Here is a 23347-nt window from a genome sequence, read left to right as displayed (position 1 = left end):
AGATCAACAACCTATTCACTGCAAATACCTTTTTTCAACAACATAAATGGCAACTATATGCGTGGACCTCGCTGGATGGAATACACATGAATCAAATAGAATACATCTGTGGAAAGGGACAACGCAGAAGCTCAATATGATCAGTCAGAACAAGGCCAGGGGCCAGCTATGGACCATCAGTCAGACCATCAGACCACAATTATGCACATGCAAGTTCAAGTTGAAACTGTAGAAAATTAGAACAAGTCCACGAGAGCCAAAGTACGATCCTGAATATATCCACCTGAATTTAGAAACCATCTCAAGAACAGATTTGATGCATTGAACAAAAACGACTGAAAACCAGACAAGCTGTGGGATAACATCAAGAACATCATACACGAAGAGAGTAAAGCTCATTAAAAAGACAGGAAAGAAAGAAAAGATCAAAATGGATGTCAGAAGAGACTACGAAACATGCTACTGAATGTAGGGCAGCTAAAGAAAAAGGAGGAAATGAAGACGTAAAACAGCTGAACAAAGATTTCAAACGGTGGCTCGAGAAGACAAAGTGAAGTATTATAATGACATGTGCAAAGACCTGGAGTTAGAAAACCAAAAGGGAAGAACATGCTCAGCACTTCTCAAGCTGAAAGAACTAAAAGAAAAAATCCAAACCCAAGTTGCAATACTGAAGGTTTCTATGGGCAAAATATTTAACAACGCAGGTAGCATCAAAAGAAGATGGAAGTAACACACAGAGTCACTGTACCAAAAAGAACTGGTCAACATTCAACCATTTCAGGAGGTAGTAAATGATCAAGAACAGATAGTACTGAAGGAAGAAATACAAGCTGCACCAAACGCATTGGCAAAGAAATTGAGAATAACAATTAAGATGGAAGACGGCTATCTGGCTAACCAACTGGAAGAGATTCATATTTGTGCCTATTCCAAAGAAAGGTGATCCAACAGAATGCAAAAATTATCAAACAATATCATTATCACAGGTAAGCAAAATTTTGCTGAAAATTCCAAAATGGTTGCAACAGAACATAGACAGGGAACTGCCAGAAGTTCAAGCTGGATTCAGAAGAGGATGTGGAACCAGTAATATCATTGCTGATGTCAGGCGCATCTTGGCTGAAAACAGAGTACCAGGAAGATGTTCACTTGTGTTTTACTGACTATGCAAAGGTGTTCGACGGTGTGGATCATAACAAATTATGCATAATACTGGGAAGAATGGGAATTCCAGAACACTTAATTGTGCTCATGAGGCAGTCATTCTAACAGAACAAAGAAATGTTCCATGGTTTAAGATCAGGAATGGTGTGCATCAGGCTTGTACCCTTTCACCACACTTACTCGATCTGTATGCTGAGCAAATAATCCAAGGAGCAAATAATCCAAAACAACACAGCATCAGCATTGGAGGACGACTCACATGCAATATGCAGCTGATGCAACCTTACTTGCGGAAAGTGAAGAAGACTTGAAACACTTACTGATGAAGGTCAAAGATCAAGCCTTCAGTATGGATTACACCTCAACATAAAGAAAACAAAAATCCTCACGACTGCATCAACAAGCAACATCATGATAAACAGAAAAAATCAAAGTTATCAAGGATTTCATTTTACTTGGATCCAAAATCAACACCCACGGAAGCAGTAGTGAAGAAATCAAATATATTGCATTGGGCAAATGTGCTGCAAAAGACCTCTTCAAAGTGTTAAAAAGCAAAGATGTCACTTTAAGGAATAAGGTGCACCTGACCCAAGCAATTTTATTTTCAATCACCTCAGATGCATGCAAAAGCTGGCCAATAAAAAGAAAGACTGAAGAAGAACTGACGTCTTTGAATTATGGTATTGGTGTAGAATATTGACTAGACTGCCAGCAGAATGAACAAATACGTCTTGGAAGAAATACAGCCAGAATGCTCCTTAGGAAAGTGGGAATAGCGAGGCTTTGTCTCACATACTTTGGACATGTTATCAGGGGGACCAGTCCCTGGAGAAGGATACTATGCTTGGTAGAGGGTCGGGGAAAAAGATGAAGATCCTCAGTGAGATGGACTGACACAGTGGCTGCAAAAAACATAGCAACAATTGTGAGGATGGTGCAGGACTGGGCAGTGTTTTATTGTGCTGTACAGAATTCCGTTATGAGACAGAACTGACTCAATAGCACCCAACGACAACAAGATCAAAAAGTTAGATTAAAAAAAGGGGAAAAATTTGAACCCTCATATACTGCTATTGGGACTATAAAAAGGTACAGACTCTTTGGAAAACAGCCTGGTATGACCCAGAAATCCCACTCCTTGGTATAGTCCAAAGAAACCAAACCTGTTGCTGTCAAATGATGTAAACGAATGTCCACACAAAAACTTGTACACAAATGTTCACAGTAGCCAAGTGGAAACAACCCAAATGTCCATCACCTGATGAATGGATAAACAGAATGGTATTTTTACACAGCGGAATATTATTTGATCGTAAAAAGGAATAAAGTACTGATACATACTACAACATGGATGAGCCTTGAATATATCATGCTAAGTGAAAGAAACTAGTCACAAAGCAACATAATTGTATGATCGCATTTATATGAAGTGTCCAGAAAAGGCAACCTTACAGAAATAGAAAGTAGATTAGTGGTTGCTTAGGGTTGGGGTGGTGGAGGAGGGGGGCAGGCAATAGCTAAAGGTTATGGCACCTCTTTTTGAGGTGATAAAAATGTTAAATTGACTGTGGTAATGGTTGCACATATCTGTGAATATAGGAAAAAGCACTGAATTCTATATTTTAAATGAATGATTATATGATATGGAATTGTATCTCAATTAAAAAAAACAAAACCTGTTATAATCGAGTTGATTCCGACTCATGGGGACCCCATGTGTTACAAAGTAGAACTGTTCCATAGAGTTTTCTTGGCTGTAACCTTTATGGAAGCAGATCACCAAGCCTTTCTTCCATGGCACTGTTGGGTAGGTTCAAATCGTCAACCTTTAGATTAGTAGTTTAACTCAATCTGTTTGTGCCACCCAGGAACTTTTATATCTCAATAAAGCCCTTAAAAAAAAAAAAAATCAGTGGAACCAAAGATAGTCTTTGGAGTAGCATTGCTTCTAGGGGAGAATCAGATAAATAGAGATGTGGCAATGATGGTAACTAAGAAAGGAAGAAGAGAAAAGTAAGGATCCTGCAAAAACAAAAGGAAGAGCCCTGGTGGCACTGGGGTTAAGCACTCACTGCTAACCTAACGGTTGGAGGTTCAAACCCACCAGCCGCTCCGCAGGAGAAAGATGTGGCAGCCTGCTTCCACAAAGATTACAGACATGGCAATCCCATGCGGGCAGTTCTACTCTCCTGTAGGGTTGCTATGAGTCAGAATTTTCGATGCAACAGCAATGGGTTTGGGTTTAAAAAAAAAAGAGCAACAAGGTACACCAACCCCTCTGGTTTTCCCACCACTACTACCAACATAAGAAGCCATGGTGGTGCAACAGTTAATTGAAAGGTCAGCAGTTTGAACCCACTGGCAGCTCCGCAGGAGAAAAGACATGGCAATCAGCTTCTGTAAAGATTATAGCCTAAGAAACCCTATTGGACAGCTCTACTATATCCTATATGGTCACTATGAGTCAGAATTCACTTGACCATAAGTGACAACTACCAATATCTACCAACATCATTATCCACAAGTTACTATGGTGACAGAGGAGGGTGCTCTTGAATTAAGAATCCTGGCCACAAAATGCCTAAAAGTAGGAAAAAGAAAAAAAGCCAAACTAATTCCTTTCAAAGCTAATGTAAAAAGAAAACAAAATGCAAATCAAAACATTTTGGCCGACTAAACATAATATTTAAAACTATATTCTAAGGGGAAACCCTGGTGGCATAGTGGTTAAGAGCTATGGCTGCTAACCAAAGGGTCAGCAGTTCAAATCCACCAGGCGCTCCCTGGAAACCCTATGGGGGCAGTTCTACTCTGTCCTACAGGGTCGTTGTGAGTCGGAATCGACTTGATGGCAACATGTTTTGTTTTGTTTTTTTAATGGAGGAAATTTACCAGAAAACAAGTAAACTAAGTACCAGGAACAATCAAGTTCAAGACATATCCTAACAAAACTATTAGGTTTTAAAGGCAAAGAAAAAAATCCTCAGAGCCTTGAGGCAAAATATCAAATTACCTAAAAAGGGTTAAAAAAAAAAAGGCAAACATCAGGCTTCTGAAGACCAACATATACGGCAAAGCAAGAGTGGAAAAGCATTTTCAAGAAATTCAAGGAAAGAAAGTACAAGCCAATAACGAAAAGGAGCAAATTACTCATATACCTAACAACATGGATGAATCTCAAGAGTTCTAAGTGAAAAAGCCTGACACAGGGAACTGTACACTACATGATTCCGTGTATATGGAATTCTAGAAAAGTCAAAACTACAGTGGCAGAAAGACAATCTGTGGTTGCTGGGGGGTACAGGAAGAAAATTTACTGCCACAAGGGCATGAAGGAACTTTTGGGAGAAAGGAAATGTCTATATTAGAGATCAACAAACTTCCGCAAAGGGCCAAATAGTAAACACTTGAGGTTTTGCATCTCTGTTCCAACTACTCAACTCTGACACTGTAGTGAAAGAGCAGCTATAGACAATATGTAAACGAAAGAACATGGCTATGTTCTAACACAACTTTATTTATAAAAACATGTGACAGGCCAAATTTGGCCTGTGAGCTATACTTTGCCGTTGTATATCACGATTAGGGTGTCAGTTACACAACTATATATGCTTTGGTTACACATGTTTGTCCAAATTTTCAAACTGTATGCTTAAAATTGGTGAATTTTATTTAACGTAAATTATTATTTTTTTTTTTATACCTCAATAAGGCTTTTTTTTTTTTAAAGTGTAAGCCAAAGATTTTACACCCAGCCAAGCTATCCTTCAAATATCAAGGCTACAGAGAAAAAGGGTTGAATGTGCAAAAATTCTGGGGATACTGTACACACAGCTCTTTCTGAGGACTCATCCACAGGATGTACTTCATCCAACTAACAGATAACCATGATACATAAGCAAAGAACATATATCTTATTGCACAGCAAAGACTAAAATAACTGTGGGGACATGGGTACAAAAACAATTTTAAATGTTATGTGTTCTGACAAAGAAACAATGCAGCTAAAAATAATGGGAAGAGAAAGGAGAAAAAGAGGGAGGGGGTAGAATAAGATCTTTGACTGCTATAATACATAATAGGAGAAATCAAAGGATATCATTTAAAACTGACACAGTAGATAGTAAAAAGTTAAGAAAAAGGCAGGTTAAGGGAACTATAAAAGATATAAATATAATGCTTCCAAATACCAAAACTATTTTATTTTTAAAAATTAGCAAACTTGGCACACCAAATAGGGAAACACTGTCAATAGTCATAGACTGGCAAAGACAAACTTCCACGACTTTTCCATTTTAAAATGATTATAAATTTTAGGGAAATTAACCCAAATAGAAAATATTATTTCTACACAAAGAAGCTTAGGCAAGCTACCTGAGAAGGTTATTAAAACAGTGAAAGCATTTTTAAAAATTTTTAAGTGGACTAATAACAAAAGAAATATTTTCTGAAAGTTTACCAAGTTCCAGACACAGTCCTAAGCACTTTACACATAACCAAAAAAAAAAAAAACCAAACCCAGTACCGTTAAGTCGATTTCAACTCATAGCGACCCTACAGGACAGAGTAGAACTGCCCCACAGAGTTTCCAAGGAGCGCTTGGTGGATTTGAACTGCCGACCTTTTGGTTAGCAGCCGTAGCACTTCACCACCATGCCACCAGGGTTTCCACTTTATACATACCATCTCTTTTAATTCTATGGAACGATTTTATGTTGTTTCTAAGAATCCTATAAAGTAGGCACTATTATTATCTCCAGGAGTACCTGGGTGGCACAATGGTTAAGTGCTTGACTACTAGCCGCAAGGCTGGTGATCCCACCTAGAGGCGCCTGGGAAGAAAGGTCTGGCCATCTGCTTCCAAAAAGTCACTGTCTCGGAAACCCTATGGAGATCAGTTCTACTCTGAACACATGGGGTCGCATGAGTTGGAATCAACTTACCAGCAACTAGTTTGTTTTTGGTTAATCATTATCTCCGTTTTACAGATGATAAAATTGAGGTTAAGAGAAACCAAGTTGTCCAAGATCACAGAGCAAGTATGGGAAAGCGTCATTCAAACCAAAATATGTACTAAGACGCCTACCAATCACTTCATTGTATTGCTGCTAACATAGTCAAACAGCTCAGTGACTTCTACTACTAGTTCATTCCCCAAAATAATTCCTCAGTAGTTCATTTGCACTGAAATTGATTAAATTCCTCAGGGGTGATTCAAAGAATCTCAAGGCCACAAATTAGATTTGAGTCATCAAGTCTAACTTCTCTATAAATTGAAGAGTTCCACTGACTGAGTTTTTACTAGCTCAAAGACCCTTTTCCACATTCAGATCATTCTAATTATCAGAAAACTTCCCTGTATTATGATGAAATTTCCCTCTTTATAACTCACTTACTTGAACCATTAGTATTACTCTCTGAAGCCATAAAGAATATATTGAATTTTATACCTAGACAACCTTTTTTATACATCTAAAGACATACCATAACCACCCCAAGCCTTCTCTTTTTCAGGTTAAGTGTTGTTATGACTCATAGCGACCCTATGTACAACAGAACTAAACACTACCCAGTCCTGCACCATCCTCACAATCGTCGTTATGCTGAGCCCACTGTTGCAGCCACTAGGTCACGCTATCTCGTTGAAGGTCTTCCTCTTTTCCACTGACCCTCTACTTTACCAAGCATGATGTTATGGACTGAATTGTGCTCCCCAAAAATGTGTGTCAACTTGGTTAGGCCATGATTCCCAGTACTGTGTAAGAGCCTACCATTTTGTCATCTGATGTGATTTTCCTATGTTGTAAATACTGCCTCTATGATGTTAATGAGGCAGGATTAGAGGCAGTTATGTTAATGAAGAAGGACTCAATCTACAAGATCAGATTGTATCTTGAGTCAACCTCTCCTGAGATATAAAAGACAGAAGTAAGCAGAGAGAAGTGGGGACCTCATACCACCAAGAAACAAGAGCCAGGAGAATAGCACATCCTATGGACCCGTGATCCCTGTGCTGGGAAGCTCCTTGACTAGGTAAGACTGATGACAAGGACGTTCCCACAGAGCCAACAGAGAGAAAAAGCCTTCCCCTGAAGCTGACACCCTAAATTCAGACTTCTAGGCTCCTAGACTGTCAGAGAATAAATTTTTCTTCGTTAAAGCCATCCATGTGTGGTATTTTGGTTATAGTGACACTAAGTGGATGACTAAGACAACGCCCTTCTCCAGGGGCTGGTCCCTCCTGATAACATGTCCAAATACGTGAGACGAAATCTCGCCATCCTTGCTTGCCTCTAATGAGCATTCTGGCTGTACTTCTTCCAAAACAGACTTGTTCTTTCTTCTGGAAGTCTATGATACATTCAATATTCTTCGCCAACACCATAATTCAAAGGCATCAATTCTTCTTTGGTCTTCCTTACTCACCATCCAGCTTTCACATACATGAGGCGACTGAAAACACCATGGCTTTGGTCAGGCACACCTTAGTCCTCAAAGTAACATCTTCGCTTTTTAACACTTTAAAGAGGTCTTTTGCCGCAGATTTGCCCAATGCAATGCATCATTTGATTTCCTGACAGCTGCTTCCATGGGCGTTGATTTTGGATCCAAGGAAAATGAAATCCTTGACAACTTCAATCTTTTCTCCGTTTATCATGATGTTGCTTATTGGTCCACTTGTGAGGATTTTTGTTTTCAGGTTAAGTAACCTTACTCAATACTTCCACTTATTCACTAGTTTTAAAAACTGTGTGGTGAAGAACGTTACCTTGTCCAAAGAGAGATATGGCCTTTGCCCTTGGCTTCTGGGAGGTAACCTATGTCAGGCTTCATAGCAGTATCTTTGTTTGCCTGGTCACCTTGGCCACATCAGTAGCAATATGGTTTAGGGTAAGGATTTCGGGCCAAGCCAGATATTACTTAGGGTGGAGACTCTGGTCATATTGTATCACTTGACCTGGGGACTCAGTTCAACCATGTGAGTAATCAATCATGCCTCCATAATAGAGCCTCAATAAGAACTGTGAACACCAAGACTCAGGTGAGTTTGCCTGATTTGCAATACTCCATGCACATTGCCACCTTTCAATACTAGCAGAGTAACGTGTCCTGATTCCATGGGGAGAGGACAACAGAAGTTGAGTTCGATATGTCTATTCAACTCTGCCCTACCTACTTCTTCCCTTGGCTGATTTTAATGTTTCCTTTCCCTGTTACAAACTGTACTCATGAGCATAATAGCTTTCAGTGAGTTCTCTGAGTCCTTCCAGTAAATTATTGAACCTGAGGATGGTTTTGGGTAGGGCTTTGAACCAGCTCACTCTGGTTTGGACCCCTGCTGAGAATGTGCATTTCTAACAAATCCCCAGAAGATGCTAATGCTACTGGTTAGGGATCAATTCTGAGAACACTAATAGAGTAGTGGTTCTCAAAATTTATCATAAAAACACAACATAAATGTTGGAGAGGTTGTGGAGAGCGTGGAACACTTAGACACTTCTGGTGGGACTGTAAAATGGTACAACCACTTTGGAATCGATTTGGTGCCTCCTTAAAAAGCTAGAAATAGAACTACCATACGATCCAGTAATCCCACTCCTTGGAATATATGCTAGAGAAATAAGGGCCGTCACATGAATAGATATGTGCATACCCATGTTCACTGCAGCACTGTTTACAATAGCAGAAAGATGGAAACAACCTAGGTAACCATCAATGGATGAATGGATAAACAAATTATGGTATATTCACACAATGGAATAGTACGCAACAATAAAGAACAATGATGAATCCATGAAACATCTCATAATATGGATGAATCTGGATGGATTATGCTGAGTTAAATCAGTCGCAAAAGGACAAATATTGTATGAGACCACTGTTATAAGAACTCAAGAAAAGGTTTAAATACACAAGAAAACATTCTTTGATGGTTACAAGGGTGGGGAGGGAGGGAGAGGTGTATTCACTAACTAGGTAGTAGACAAAACTATTTTAGATGAAGAGAAGGACAACACACAATACAGGAGAAGTCAGCACAACTGGACTAAACCAAAAGCTAATAAGTTTCCTGAACACAAGCAAACACTTCGAGGGACAGAAATGCAGGGGTGGGGGCCTGGGGACCATGGTTTCAGGGGACATCTAGGTCAACTGGCATAACAAAGTATATTAAGAAAACATTCTGCATCCCACTTTGGTGAGTGGCATCTGGGGTCTTAAAAGCTAGCAAGCAGCCATCTCAGGTGCATCATTTGGTCCCAACCCACCTGAAGCAAAGGAGAATGAAGAACACCAAAGAGACAAGGAATATATGAGCCCAAGAGACACAAACAGCCACATAAACCAGAGACTCCATTGGCCTGAAACCAGAAGAACTAGATGGTGCCCAGCCACCACCAATGACTGCCCTGACAGGAAACACAAGAGAGAGTCCCTGATGGAGCAAGAGAGAAGCGGGGTGCAGAACTCAAATTCTAGTAAAAAGACCAGACTTAACGGTCTGACTGAGACTAGAGGGGCCTCAGACGACATGGGCCCAGGAATCTCTGTTAGCCCAAAACTAAAACCATTACCTAAGCCAACTCTTCAAAGATTAGATTGGACTATAAGACATAAAATGATACTGGTGAGGACTGTTCTTCTTAGCTCAAGTACACACATGAGACTAAGTGGGCAGCTTCTGTTGGGAGGCCAGATGAGAAATCAGAGGGGAACAGGAGCTGGCTAAATGGACAGAGGAAATACAGGGTGGAGAGGAGGAACATGCTGTCATATTATAGGGAGAGCAACTAGGGTCACATAACAATGTGTGCATAAGTTTTTGTATGAGAAACTGACATGAACTGTAAACTTTCACTTAAAGCACAATTTAAAAAAAATTTACCATATATAAGAATCACCTGGGGATCTTGGTAAAAGGTAGGTTCTGATTCAGTATATCTGGAGTGAAAATTTAAATTCTCTCTCCCTTAAGATATATACTTCTGTTAAACTCATGTGGGGAAGAACATGCTCGGGATTTTTCAAGCTGAAAGAACTGATGAGAAAATTCAAGCCTCAAGGTACAATACTGAAGGATTCTATGAGCAAAATATTGAACGACATAGGAAGCATCAAAAGAAGATGGAAGGAATAAAAAGAACCGGTCAACATTCAACCACTTCAGGAGGTAGTATATGATCAAGAACCAATGGTGTCAAAGGAAGAAGTACAAGCTTCATGAATGCATTGGCGAAAAACAAGACTCCAGGAATTGATGGGATAACAACTGAGATGTTTCAACAAACCGATGCAGCAGTGGAAGTTCTCACTTATCTATGCCAGAAATTTGGAAGACAACTACCTGGCCAACCAATTGGAAAAGATCCATATTTGTACCCACTCCGAGAAAGGTGATCCAACAGAATGTGGAAATTATCAAACAATATCACAGGCAAGCAAAATTTTGCTGAAGATAATTCCAAAATGGTTGCAATAGTACATCAACAAGGAACTGCTAGAAATTCAAGCAGAATTCAGAAGAAGACATTGAACAAGGGATATCATTGCTGATATCAGACGGATCCTAGCTGAAAGCAGAAGAGCATCAGGAAGATGTTCACCTGTGTTTTACTGACTATGCAAAGGCAGGAGTCAAGAAAGCAAATGACATATTGCACTGGGTAAATATGCCGCAGAAGAACTCTTTAAAGTGTTAAAAACCAAAGATGTCACTTTGAGGACTAAAGTGCACCTGACGCAAGCCATGGTATTTTCAATCACCTCATATGCATATGAAAGCTGGACATGAATAATGAAGACTGAAGAAGAATTGACGCCTTTGAGTTACGGTGTTGGCAAATAATACTGAATACGCCATGGGCTGCCTGAAGAATGAACAAATGTCTTGGAAGAAATACAACCAGAATGATCCTTTACAAGCAAGGATGGTAAGACTTCATCTCACGTACTCTGGAACTGTTGTCAGGAGGGACCAGCCCCCGGAGAAGGACATCATCCTTGGTAAAGCAGAGGGTCAGTAAAAAAGGGGAAGACCCTCAATGAAATGCACTGACACAGCAACACTAGGTTCAAATATAGCAAATGACGGAAAGGATGGCACCGGAGTGCTTTGTTGTATTGTACATAGGGTCACTATGAGTCTGAACCAACTCAATGGCACCAAATAACAACAACAACAAAGTCATGCGAATTTCTTGGACTGCTTTCTTACCCTAAAGACTTGTTTTGCTGCTTTACTGAAGTTTTTAGTAAAGTAAAAATTTTTACTAAAAATTTACTGAATATCTATCTCTACATTATTTTTCATAGCATGTCACCACCACTTATTTAAAAGCTGAAAACATCAAGGCTCAGGATGAAGCTTTACTAGGCCATTATTAGGTGGTTTCAAACATTTTCACCAAAAAGTTCTTGTTGTTATTTATTTTTGCCCAGAACACCATGTTTTGAGATACCTAAACCAAGCTACATTTACTAAGTTATTATTTTCCCATTTTTTGGTAATTTATGACATATACAACTGCCAGTGCCCTGAAACATTTCTAGCAAACAGCAAAGTAATTTAATGTTTCACTTGGCCTGTGCAGCTTAATTATGGATACACATGCAATTACCATTAGGCTTTCTAAAATAATGAAAATAGATTGATAACCACTATCCCGAATTGTCTTGCAGCCCTATGGTCCAAGGACTCTAATTAAATAATTATAATAATGGCTAATGTTGGTCCAAATAAGCAACTGATCCAAATAAGTAGTAGGATTCAAAAGTGAAAATGCAATAGAATTCAAGTTATAGGCCAAATAATAAAGAGCTTGAAGGGAATTGGAGACGGCAGTGCAGAGGCAGGTAAGTCAAATTCCAGGGAAACAAAAATGTTATGCAGAGTCATAATTTAAATGTGAAGAAGACAAAATACGGCATGATTTTAAGCAACTGATGAAGTGTAAAAAAGAAAAAAACATTTGACTATTCCTCTTCAATAGCAGACGGATCTGTGATATTGGAAATAAAGAGCAGGAAGTAACATCATAAAAAACATCATAGCACCCTACAAAGTTCTGCGAAGTGCTGACTCAGTCATAACTATCAGTGCTGGTTATTGACTTTCAACTTTTAAAATCAACAAATAAAGTAGAGAAGTTATTTACTGCTCAGAACAAAGTGTAAATGTTTTCCACCTTGAAGAAGTAAAAAGAACTGCTGAGAAGCTGTGAAACGTAGAGGGAGCTCCCTAATACCCTCTCTTACAAAGTGGAAGGGTTAGCAGATGAAGTCAGTTTACAGGTTACGGAACAAGAAACGGGTTTAAGTATATTACTCAAAGTTACAAAAGTAACCACAAAAGAGGAACCAAAAATTATAAACTCTAGGGGGTGGGGGAGTAGGTTTGTAGTGTGTAAATTCTCAACTGTCTTGGCAGGAGGTCAGTAGAAGATATCAAAAGTTGATAAAACAAGAAATAGGTGCTAAGCATATAATTTAGAGACAGGAAAATAATCACCAGAAAAAAAGACAAAAACAGACCAGAAATATAGTTAAAAGTAGTTCATTTTAGGCAATGGGCCAGGGGTGGGGCGGAATGGGGCAGGTTGCTGTTGTGTTTTTCTTTATAAGCCTTTCTGCACCATTTTATCTTTTAACCATGTAATATATTAACTAAAAAATAATCTTTTAATTCTCCTTATCTTATCATGGAAACCTTGGTGGCATAGTGGTTAAGTGCCACGGTTACTAACCAAAAGGTCAGCAGTTCGAATTCACCAGGCGCTCCTTGGAAACTCTGTGGGGCAGTTCTATTCTGTCCTACGGAGTCGGAATCGACTTAAGAGCAATGGGTTTGGTTTTGGTTTTTTGGTACCTTATCATTATCTCACACACACACACACGTTTATATATGTATTTACGTATATACATACATATATGTGTTATATATGTATATGCATCCGAACAGCAAGGAGCCCTGATGGTTCCGTGGTTAAAACGCTTGTCTGCTAACCAACTGTTGGCAGTTGGAACCCACAACCACTCCTCGGGAGAAAGGTGTGGCAGTCTGCTTCCATAAAGATTTACTGCTTTGGGAACGCTATGGGGCAGTTCTACTCTGTCCAAAGGATCACTATGAGTTGGAATCCACTTGATGGCAGTGGGTTTTTGGTTATCCAAATAGCAAGATATGGAAGGGACTCCTTTTCTTCCACAGTAATAAAATTTCATTGGGTGCGTTCTCTAGCCTCCCTGAAGTTATGTGTAACCTTACAATTAAGTTCTTGTCAATGGAACATGTGCAGAGCTTCCGATTCATGACATTGAAAGGAATGAGTATTCCTCTTTCCTCATTCTCCTCCCTGCTAGCTGGAATATGGAAATGGTGAAGGTAAACTATCTTCAACCTTGCAGATGAAGGAAAAACTTTAGGGAAGGCAGAGCAATGAGAGGGGACCTACCATATTAGCCGCGAATGGCTTACAGCTGGATTGTGAGAGGAGAAACTTTTATTTTGTTTAAGCCATTGTTATTTTGGTCTTTTGTTACAGCAGCCGAACGTGTATCCTAATACAGAGGCATATAAGGAAGAAAACGAGGTCAGTCTGAAGAACAAGGTTGGAGAGTGGGAGTAGTTCGTTGTTGTTAAGTGCTGTCAAGTCAGCTCCCCCTCACAGCAACCTGATGCATCACAGAACAACATGCTGCCAAGTCCTGTGCCATCTTCATGATCACTGGTATGTTGCACAAGACCCTAAAGAGGCCTGACAGCTAACCCAGTGTTTACACTTGGTACAGTATGCAACAGGAAGCCATTTCAGACACCTGAGCAGAAACGGTACACCAGGAAATCAGTGTAATAACAAAATGGATCCAAGGGAAGGGAAATTGAAAGTCTGACCAATCAGACACCAGGTCTAGGCTAGGATGGAATCAATGAAAACACAGTCAAAGGGATGACTACGAAAGCCATTTGTGAGAGCTACTGGGTTAATCTGGTGACAGTCTGAAAGAAAGAACCAACGATTACTTTAAGATTTTTGATCTGAGAGAACAGAAGAGGAATTATAGAAATCCTGGCAGAAATAAAAAAGACAGGGCCTGAGTTGGTATCAACTACTGAAAATACAGGCAAGAAAACAAGCAGCAGGTGGATTTCAAGCCACAAATAAACTCTTTACAAACTTGTTACAAAGTTGATTTCAATGAAAGAAATATTACCTTATTATATTAGTTTATATGACTGGAACATTGCTAATCATCTACCCTGTATTTCTTCTCAACTGTCAATATACTGTGGAAAACAATAAGAAACAAAATTTCACCTTTTACTTCCCATCCAGAATGATCAGGCGTATTAGGTGGTAAGTAGAGCATGAAACATTCTCAGTACAGAAAGTCTGAAAGGGATTAGTTTTAAGCTCATACTATCATCAAAGAAGAATTTTATGTGATGGCAAGTTACAATAAAGCATGTCACACAAGTACTTCTTAACAGATACATCAAATTAACAGTTTGTTTTTATGCTATTTCTCAAAGATAAGAAGTTCCTTGGTCTCTTTATATTGCTGACAAACTAAAATGTTATGTGAAACTCTAACAGGTAGACTGAATTTTAACTTCTGGGGCTCTCTCCTAAAACACAACACACACAAGTGATTTTGTGCAATTTACAGTGCTATTAAAAAGCACAGAATTTTGGATTTAGAAGAGTCCTTAGAGATCTAGTGTACATTCAAAACTGATGATATAATCTCTTCTACAATATCTCTTATGGTGAAACGGTCAACCATTCTTTGCATCAACATATTAAGTGACAGAAAGCACTATTTTTTCAAAGCCAATTCTTTGTTAGAATAGCTTTGTGAGTACTTCCTTATAATGAGCCAAAATCTGCCTTCCATTTGTCCTGGTGTGACCCTCTATTACATGACACTTCTTAAAATATTTAAACATCATTGCTCCCTCAAGGCTTCTCTTTGGCAAACCAAACAACTGTAATTCCTTCAAATGACAACCACAGAAAATGTTGACCCTCTTGTCATCCTGATCACCCCTATATGATAATTTTCGGTTTTTCACTGCTGCCCTTAAACAAGCTGGCCAGAACTAAAAGCTATACTAATAAAAATATTTGGAACAACACAATGGAACCTTTCGCTTACCTACAGCTTAAGGTCACAGTAAATAGAATGTAATACAACGTGGCACCTAGATCTACTGCTGTTCAACAGAACTTTCTATAACGGTGGAATGTTCTGGCTGTGCTGTCCAACAGGGCAGCCACTAGCCTCGTGTGGCTACTGACCTCTTGAAATATGGCTACTGCGACTAAGGAACTGAATTTAGGTTAATTTTAATTAATTTAAACTTAGACATACATTGATATTAAAATTTCATGAAACTGCATAAATTAAATCTTATTCAACGCACTGTGAGTTTACTTGCTAGTATGTACCCATAAGACTGAAGTGAAATAAGTTAAAATGAGGAGGTATTTTCTGGATTCTGAATGAGACCCCGATTTCTGAAAAAAGTCTCTCAGGATTTTATTAGCTGGTTATATTTGGCCCTTGGATACACATGACAAAAGTAATAGAATATTAAGACTAAATGTTCTTTTCCACTGGCTACACTGCTCGTGGCTAAAAATTGATGTTCTAAATAGAAAAACAAAATAGTTTCAATATATTTGCAAAAGTAAATGCTTTAAAGAAAAAAATGACAAATTATCATAATTCTTATGTATTCAAATACATACTAAAGGTCTCCGTTTGAATGTCTTACAAGCATCTTGAAGTCAACATTCCCCAAAATAAACCCCTGACTCCCATTCCCCAAAAAAACCCTGCTCCTCACTCACGTATTATTTCCAACTCAGAAAACGGCAAATCATTCCAATTGCCCAGGCCTAAAACCTTGGTGTCATATCTTTGACTCCAACTTTCTCCCACATTCCAAATTCAAACCTAACACTTGGTATTTCCTCTGCCTACAATGTTCACTCCCACGCCCGCTTTATCTGCATGGCTTGCTTCTTTCTTCCATCAAATCTTTGCTCAAATGACACCTTAGTGAGGCCGTCAGCCCTACAACTGCAAACCCACCACCCCACACTCCCTATTCTCCTTCTTTACTTTGTCTCCATAGCACTTACCATCGTGTGATATACTATATATTTTACTTGTCTGCTCCTATTAGAAGTAGGCTACAGGAGGGAGTAGATGTTTATCTGTTTTGTTCAATCTGTATCCCCAGTGCCTGGCACACAGAAGGTACCAAAATATCAGTTGACTGAATGACTCAACGAACCCTATAAATTATATATGCAAAAAGACACAATCAAGGACAGAAAGGAAACATAAACAGAAATAACTGATTAGTGTACCGAAATGAATTTTTTCAATTAAAAAAAATTGGTAAAAGAACACTTGTTAGCATTGTTTTAAGTGGGGGCCAGTGCAGCATTTGAAGTCTATTAGTTGGAAGGTAACCTTCCACAAACCCTCTTTTAGACACCCCTGCTCTCGGAGGGGGGATGTCTTTTCTAACTCTCTCAACCTCATTCACTCCTGTCCCGTCTTTCATAACTTTTACCACAACTTGAAATTAGCTAAATTAAAGTAAAAAATAAACTCTAATGTAAACATTATTTAGGTTATCATGCACCCTACATTAAACAGGTTCACATATGTTTTTGAATTAAGCCAATTTGTCTCACAGGCACATTAGTTATAAAATACTGCATTTTCCATTTCTTTAGACCTGCACTATCCAGTACAGTAACTACCTGCCTCATGTGGCTATTTAATGAAGTTCGTTAAAATTAAATAAAATGAAAAATTCAGGTCCTTGGTTCATACTAACCACATTTCAAATGTTCAATGCCACATGTAGCCAGTGGCTACTACACTGGACATCACTGATAGTGAACATCACAGAGAGTTCTACTGGGCAAGACTGCTGTATACATTTTCTAAAGCTTTCTTGTTAAAGCATAAAACATTCAGCTGAAACACTGGCAGATTTAACTCTGTAATTTTCAATTCTCTTAGTCAGTGGTTCTTAAAGTGGGATCTCTGAACCAGTGGCAGCATCACTTAAAAATCTGTTAGAAACACAAACTCTTGGGCCCTAGCAATCTGTGCTTAACAAGATCTCCAGGTGATTCTCGAGATTTTGAAGCATGCTCAAAATTTACAACCACTGTTCCAAGTTACTAAAGAGCAGCTGTCACCATAATATCCAAAAAAGAAACCCAAACCCATTGTTGTCAAGTCGATTCCAACTCATAGCGACCCTATAGGACAGAATAGAGAGTTTCCAAGGCTGTAAATCTTTAAGTAAGCAGACTGCCACATCTTTCTCCTGTAGAGCTGCTGGAGGATTCAAACCACTGACCTTTCGGTTAGCTGCCGAGTGCTTAACCACTGTACCACCAGGGCTCCTCACCATAATATAAGCTATGAGACAGTAAGAGATCTACCATTACAGTCTAAAATATCCTGTAAAAAGATACTGCTGTTGTTAAGTGCCATCTTATATATAACAGGACAAACTGCAGCCCAGTCCTGTGCCATCACACAACTGTCTATTATAATGTTTTATAATACAAAAGAAAAATTCAGTAAATATTTTCAATAAAATTATTAAAATAATATTAAAACTAAATCATTATGGACTTCATTTCTTTTGAAAAATCATTAAAACTGTAATGCGTTTCCACTCCTAATTTGCAGGATCCTTTTCAGTCCATCTTTTTCTAAGGCTTCAGTTAGAACCCTTTAAAGTTGGGAATACGCAACAGTGGAATTACTATGAAGGAGGAAGGACTTTCTATTTTTTGTGCCAAATGAAATTTTTACATGGTTAAATATTATTTTTATAGTAAACTAATAAATAAAAATGAAATTTGTTAGCTAAAATTACCTTTTGGGGACCTGGTGGTGCAGTGGTTAAAAGCTCAGGCTGCTAACCAAAAGGTAGACAGTTGGAATCCACCAGCTGCTCCTTGGAAACCCTACAGGACAGTTCTACTCTGTCCTATAGGGGTCACTATGAGTCTGAATCAACTCAAAGGCAACGGGTTTTTTGGTTTTGTTTTTTTTTTAATTACCTCAGCAAAAAGTTGAAACTAAAGTTGCAGAAGTGTTCCAAAAAGAAGTTAAGTAACATCCAAACCAAAACCGAGCCCATTGCCCTGGAATCATTCCCACCCATAGCGACCCTATAGGGCAGAAGAGAACTGACCCACTGCATTCCCAAGGCTGTAAATCTTTACTAAAACAGACTGCAACATCTCTCTCCTGAGAAGGCTGACAGATTCAGACTGCTGGGCTTTCAGTTAGCAGCCAAACACTTAACCACTGCGCCACCAGGGCTCCTTTAAGTACTCTAATTTCCTCTTCGGAATCATAGAGCCAATATAAAACTAAATATCTTCAATATCATATGAATGTATGTTAAATATTCCTCATTAAATTATCTGACAGAAAAACATTCTTAGAAATCTCAGCTAAGAATAATAATGCAATACATTAAAGTGATTATAAAGCCACTGGAATAAGGTCTAGTCTTGGCTTAACACAAATTTGGCCCAAAAAGGAGAGAAAGATCTTAAGATACTGACTGATTACAAATTTCTACCTCAGTCAAGTGTCTACTGGGATAACCCACTGGTGGAAAATTACTTAATCGCAATTCATGTATAGAATGTTTAAGGTATGTGCTCTGCAACAGCAGGCACATAGATCATGTTAAGAAATTTTATAAAAATACAACATATTGAGTATATGTGCAATCCATGGGAACCTAAATCACACCCACTTCTAATATCCTTTCATAAAATAAGACGATGGCAATGCTTGACAGAATTTTGAAATCTAAACATTCTTCATTACTAAACACTAAAAACACAATTTCCATATTTTAAGTACTGTTTAAAAAATGATATATGACTAATATTAAGCATATTAAGTACAACCATATGCCAGACTGTGACACTTATTTTCTTATCCTTGTATCGGAGCACAGGCCCAGGGTTATAATGGATACTTTATTAGCATTTGTGGAAAAAGGAATGAGTAGTAAGCTCTTTGAGAGGATTAAAAAAAAATTTTTTTAATGACCCCAGCCTTCGAGGTTACAAATCCAGTTGAGAGATAAGACGAACACACGAAAAGCTAAATAATATATGATAATTAAAAAATACCACGTAGCAAATACGATTATTTGCAAAGTTAGTGGCAAAAAGAATGCTATGAATTCTGACCAGAATGACATTATTATGGACTGTGGTCCTTCCGGACTCTGGAACAGACGACGATACTAAATTTCAATTTAAAAAAAGAAAGTGACACAGCACTTATCCCACCCTAAAATTACCGCCAGAGAAAGGAATAAAACAACTAAAGAAAATGGTATAAAGAACTTCCACACAAGGTTTTCTAAAGCATGTGGTATCCCTCACATACAATCGTGTGCTGGGGTCCCAGGACCACAAGTCTCTCAGAAACAGCATCCCCTGGTTATCTCTTCCTCCGCCCCCCACAAGCCTTCTCCCAACATCTGCAATGGCAATACTCTCATCTTCCTTTCCCTCCCTCTGCCGGTATCAGACAGTGGCATCTCCCTCCAGAGGAAAAACCGGAGGGCGGGGGAGGCAAAATAAGAAAGCAAGCTTGCAGCGAGGTTGATTATAAAGGAGGAAGGTGAGAAAACGCGGGAGACGAGGGTGGGGCCCCGGAGCTCTAGCCCAGTCTCTAGGCGGCCTGGCCACCACCACCCGACCGCGAGGGCACGCCCCTCGCCCGCCAGACCCGGACCAGAGGCTGCGGATTCGAGTGACAGCCCCACCACCTGTGCGGCACTCCCTTCCCCACACCCGCAGGGAGACAACTGCCCCTGCCCACCAGCAGCGGTGCTTTGCTCTTTCTCTCCCCTTCCCCTCCACGTCGCCGATGAGTGACAGGTCCCGGGGGAGGTGATCTCAAACGCACGTCGTTCGGGACTACCGGTGCAAGCCTGCGCCGAAGCCCTCCGACAAGCGCTGGGGGTTAGACAGGTTAGACAGAAGGTTCCAGCTCGGCCCGAGGGGACCTGGTCCAGGCCCGGCCTGCCCTAGTTGCCCCACGCCGGGCGGGGGTGGCACTTACTGCGGAGGTTGTGGATTAGCTCCGAGTGGCTGGCGCCGCCGGATTTCCAGGCCATCGCTAAGCACACCCGGAGCAGGTACAGAACCACCTTCAGGGCGGCGACGGTGCCCAGCAGCTTCCCCAGGAGTGAGACCACTTCCCAAACGGTGACCGCCCCGCTCGCGTCCCCGCTGTGGCCGCCGCTGCTACTGCCGTCGCCGCTCCTGCCGCCACTGCGCGCTCCCGGCATGCCCCGCGGCACGCATGCGCCCTGTGACGCCGCGCGGCCCGGGGTGCGGCCGGGTGGGGCCGGGGGCGGGCGTGGCGGCGTACCCGCGCGCTTGTTGCTGCAGTGGCTGCTCGGGCACCGCAAGGAGAGCGAGCTGAGTCAGCACCGCCGCCGCGGCTGCATGCCCCTTCCTGAGACCTCGGGCTGCGCGCTGCCCCTTCCCGGGGTTCTCCCTGCGGCCACACCGGCTGGGCCTGGGCGCGGTCGGTCGCGTGCCGGGCCGCGGCTGCGGTTACGCAGCGCGGAGGCGGGATGGCCGGGCTGATCTGTGCCGCCTTGTCTGGCGGATCTGGCTTCGCCGCTGCGGGTGGCTCTGCGGTCCCCTCCGGGTCAGCTGTTGCGAGCGGCGGCTTTGCTCCTATAGCTGCCCAGATTGTTAGATGGTGGGCTTCCTCCGTCCCGTTTAGGCCGGTTAGAGTAAGAGCTCCCTTCGAGGGAGCCTGAATAATCACAGCAGAACCCGAGGACGCCAGCCTCTGGCTTTGTGATAAAAACATCACTGGTTAGCAGAGACTTTGGGACCCTGGTTTGTTCTCAGTCCTAAAGCACACATTCAGAGTGGAATGGGGAGGAGGTGATCTGCTCCTTAAAATAATAAAAACGTGAAGATCTACAATTGGTTAAAAATACCTCAGTATCCTATGGTGAATGTGTTATTTTCTCAATACAAGTGTGCGCTTCAGCTAATGATGCCTCACAAATTCCACTGTCAGATTGGGCGCTGGCTTTATTGCTATGAGCTCTGCAGATGATGAGTAAGAGACTGACGGGGAACGTTGCCTGTTGCATCCAAATTGCTGACTCCTGATCAGAGCTGAGTCTGACAATTCAGGCATCATTTAGTTCAGTAGTCTTTTAAGGAAAGAAGCAAAGCTATGTCAAGACATCCTATGCTGCTGCAGCAGCAGCAACTTCCAAATTCTAGTTTTTAACAGACTGTCAAGTGCGGCATGCCGCCCACTTCCAATCCACAATATACCTTGTCTATTTTTAAGGATCCAGTGACATAAATGAAACCACACTCATAAGTGTTTTCCACTTCAACATTAGGAGTAAAAGTGTTAGTTTGGGACTCCAATTAATTTAGTAGTTTTCCATTTCATCTTTCTGCAGCTTCCTGATGGTCTTCTGGTTGGGGAAAACAAAAAAAATGTGACGTTCTTAAGAGGAACGTGATAATTCTCTAAAGCCGACCAAGACTGACTGCATTTGTATGTGATGCTACCATAAGCTGCAACTGTGAAATAGGACTGCCAATATCAGATACAAGTAACAACAGTAACAACATTTTAGAGAAACAACCAACACACAGTTATAAATACCTATAGCAAAGGAGATAAAAAGATGGACAACTCATACCTCTTGTATGCAGTAGAATCTATATTCTAGTCCAAGAGAGATGTATCAAAAGAAAACTATCAATAGAGGTCAAAGTATAAGTGCCATTAGTGGTCTAGTATCAAGCACTATGTATTTAGCTTATCATGACTGGGGTAATCAGGAAAAAATACACGAAGGAACTGATCTGTAAGGGATGTGCTGGATTCTGAGGAAAGAGGAATGGAAGGAATATTAAAGGTAAAACCAAAAGTACAAGGAGCCCTGGTGGTGCTGTGGTTAAGCACCGGGGCTGCTAGGGTTGGTGTCACCCAGTGGTGTAACTCATGATGTCATTCCCCACCCGTCGCCACGGTCCTCCTCCCACCAGACCATGTAGAACCCTTAGTATTGTTTTTTATACTAATGTTATTTGTAAATTGTAATTCCTGTATATCACCCCTTCTTTTCCTTTAATTACTACTTCTTACTCAAAGTTATTGATATAGGTTCACAAATACTAATAACACGATATTATAGCTAAAACACCAGAAAATTTGACAAAATTAGCAACTATAAAAACACCGACAGCGGTGAAAACAACAGTGCATGTTTATAGCTCCTGCAGACAAAACCAAGTGACTTGAAGCATCAATGTGTAATAATGACAGCTTTGGCCAGAGCACATTGGAAGGTTCAAAAAGTAAATTAACATAGAGTTTTAGCCTTGTAGGTATATTAATACATGCAAGCTGAGCTTATGAGAAATGTTTTTGTTATAACTAACTACAGGGATATCTTTATAGATAGTCATTTTGGTGTCACCCACCTCTGACAGTGTCACCCAGTGCCATCTGCACCCCCACCAACTCCCCCTAGTGAAGCCACTGCACTGGGCTGCTAACCAAAAGGTTGGCAATTTGAACCCACCAGCCATTCCACAGGAGGAAAAACTTGGAGATCTGCTTCTGTAATGATTAAAATAATAATTAAAAAAAAGACAAACCTGTTGCCATTGAGTCATTCCAACTCATAGCGACCATATAGCCTGGGAAACCCTGTGGGCCAGTTCTACTCTGTCCTATAGGGTCACTATAAGCCAAAATTGATCGTATGGCAACAGGTCTTTTTTTGTTTGTTTTGCTTTTCCTATTAACCAAAAGCATAGAAGAAAGAACCTATAGTGCTGATTCCTGGGCTGTTGTTAGATATCGCCAGTGCATTCTTTATTATATACACAAATGAACTGGCCAAAGTTACATAGCTGGGCAATGAGCATCAAAACTAGATCTGGAGTCTTCAGAATTCCAACTACAGGCTCTGACAATGTGTATTAACAACTTTGAAGCAAATGAAAAGAGGAAGAGGTTTAGCATAATAAGTTAGTATATTAGCGGAGGTACTTCTATGAGAACTTAAGGATTTTGAATCTTTTTTTGTATGCAG

At 40.4% G+C, this 23347-nt stretch overlaps 1 protein-coding gene across 2 annotated transcripts in view; it reads right to left on the bottom strand.

The window, feature by feature from the left end:
* PCMT1 (protein-L-isoaspartate (D-aspartate) O-methyltransferase) overlaps positions 1-20556 on the bottom strand; it is a 51894-nt gene extending 31338 nt beyond the window's left edge. For both annotated transcript variants that reach the window (XM_049903428.1, XM_049903419.1), the window contains exon 1: positions 20317-20556. In XM_049903428.1, coding sequence (XP_049759385.1) covers positions 20317-20545 — 229 coding nt within the window. In that variant the 5' untranslated portion in view covers positions 20546-20556. The remainder of the gene's footprint in view (positions 1-20316) is intronic.
* Between the last annotated feature and the right edge of the window lie 2791 nt (positions 20557-23347).

The sequence above is a fragment of the Elephas maximus genome, chromosome 1 (genome assembly GCF_024166365.1).
Source record: "Elephas maximus indicus isolate mEleMax1 chromosome 1, mEleMax1 primary haplotype, whole genome shotgun sequence".
NCBI lineage: Eukaryota > Metazoa > Chordata > Mammalia > Proboscidea > Elephantidae > Elephas > Elephas maximus.
This window is presented reverse-complemented; position numbering and strand designations above follow the sequence as displayed.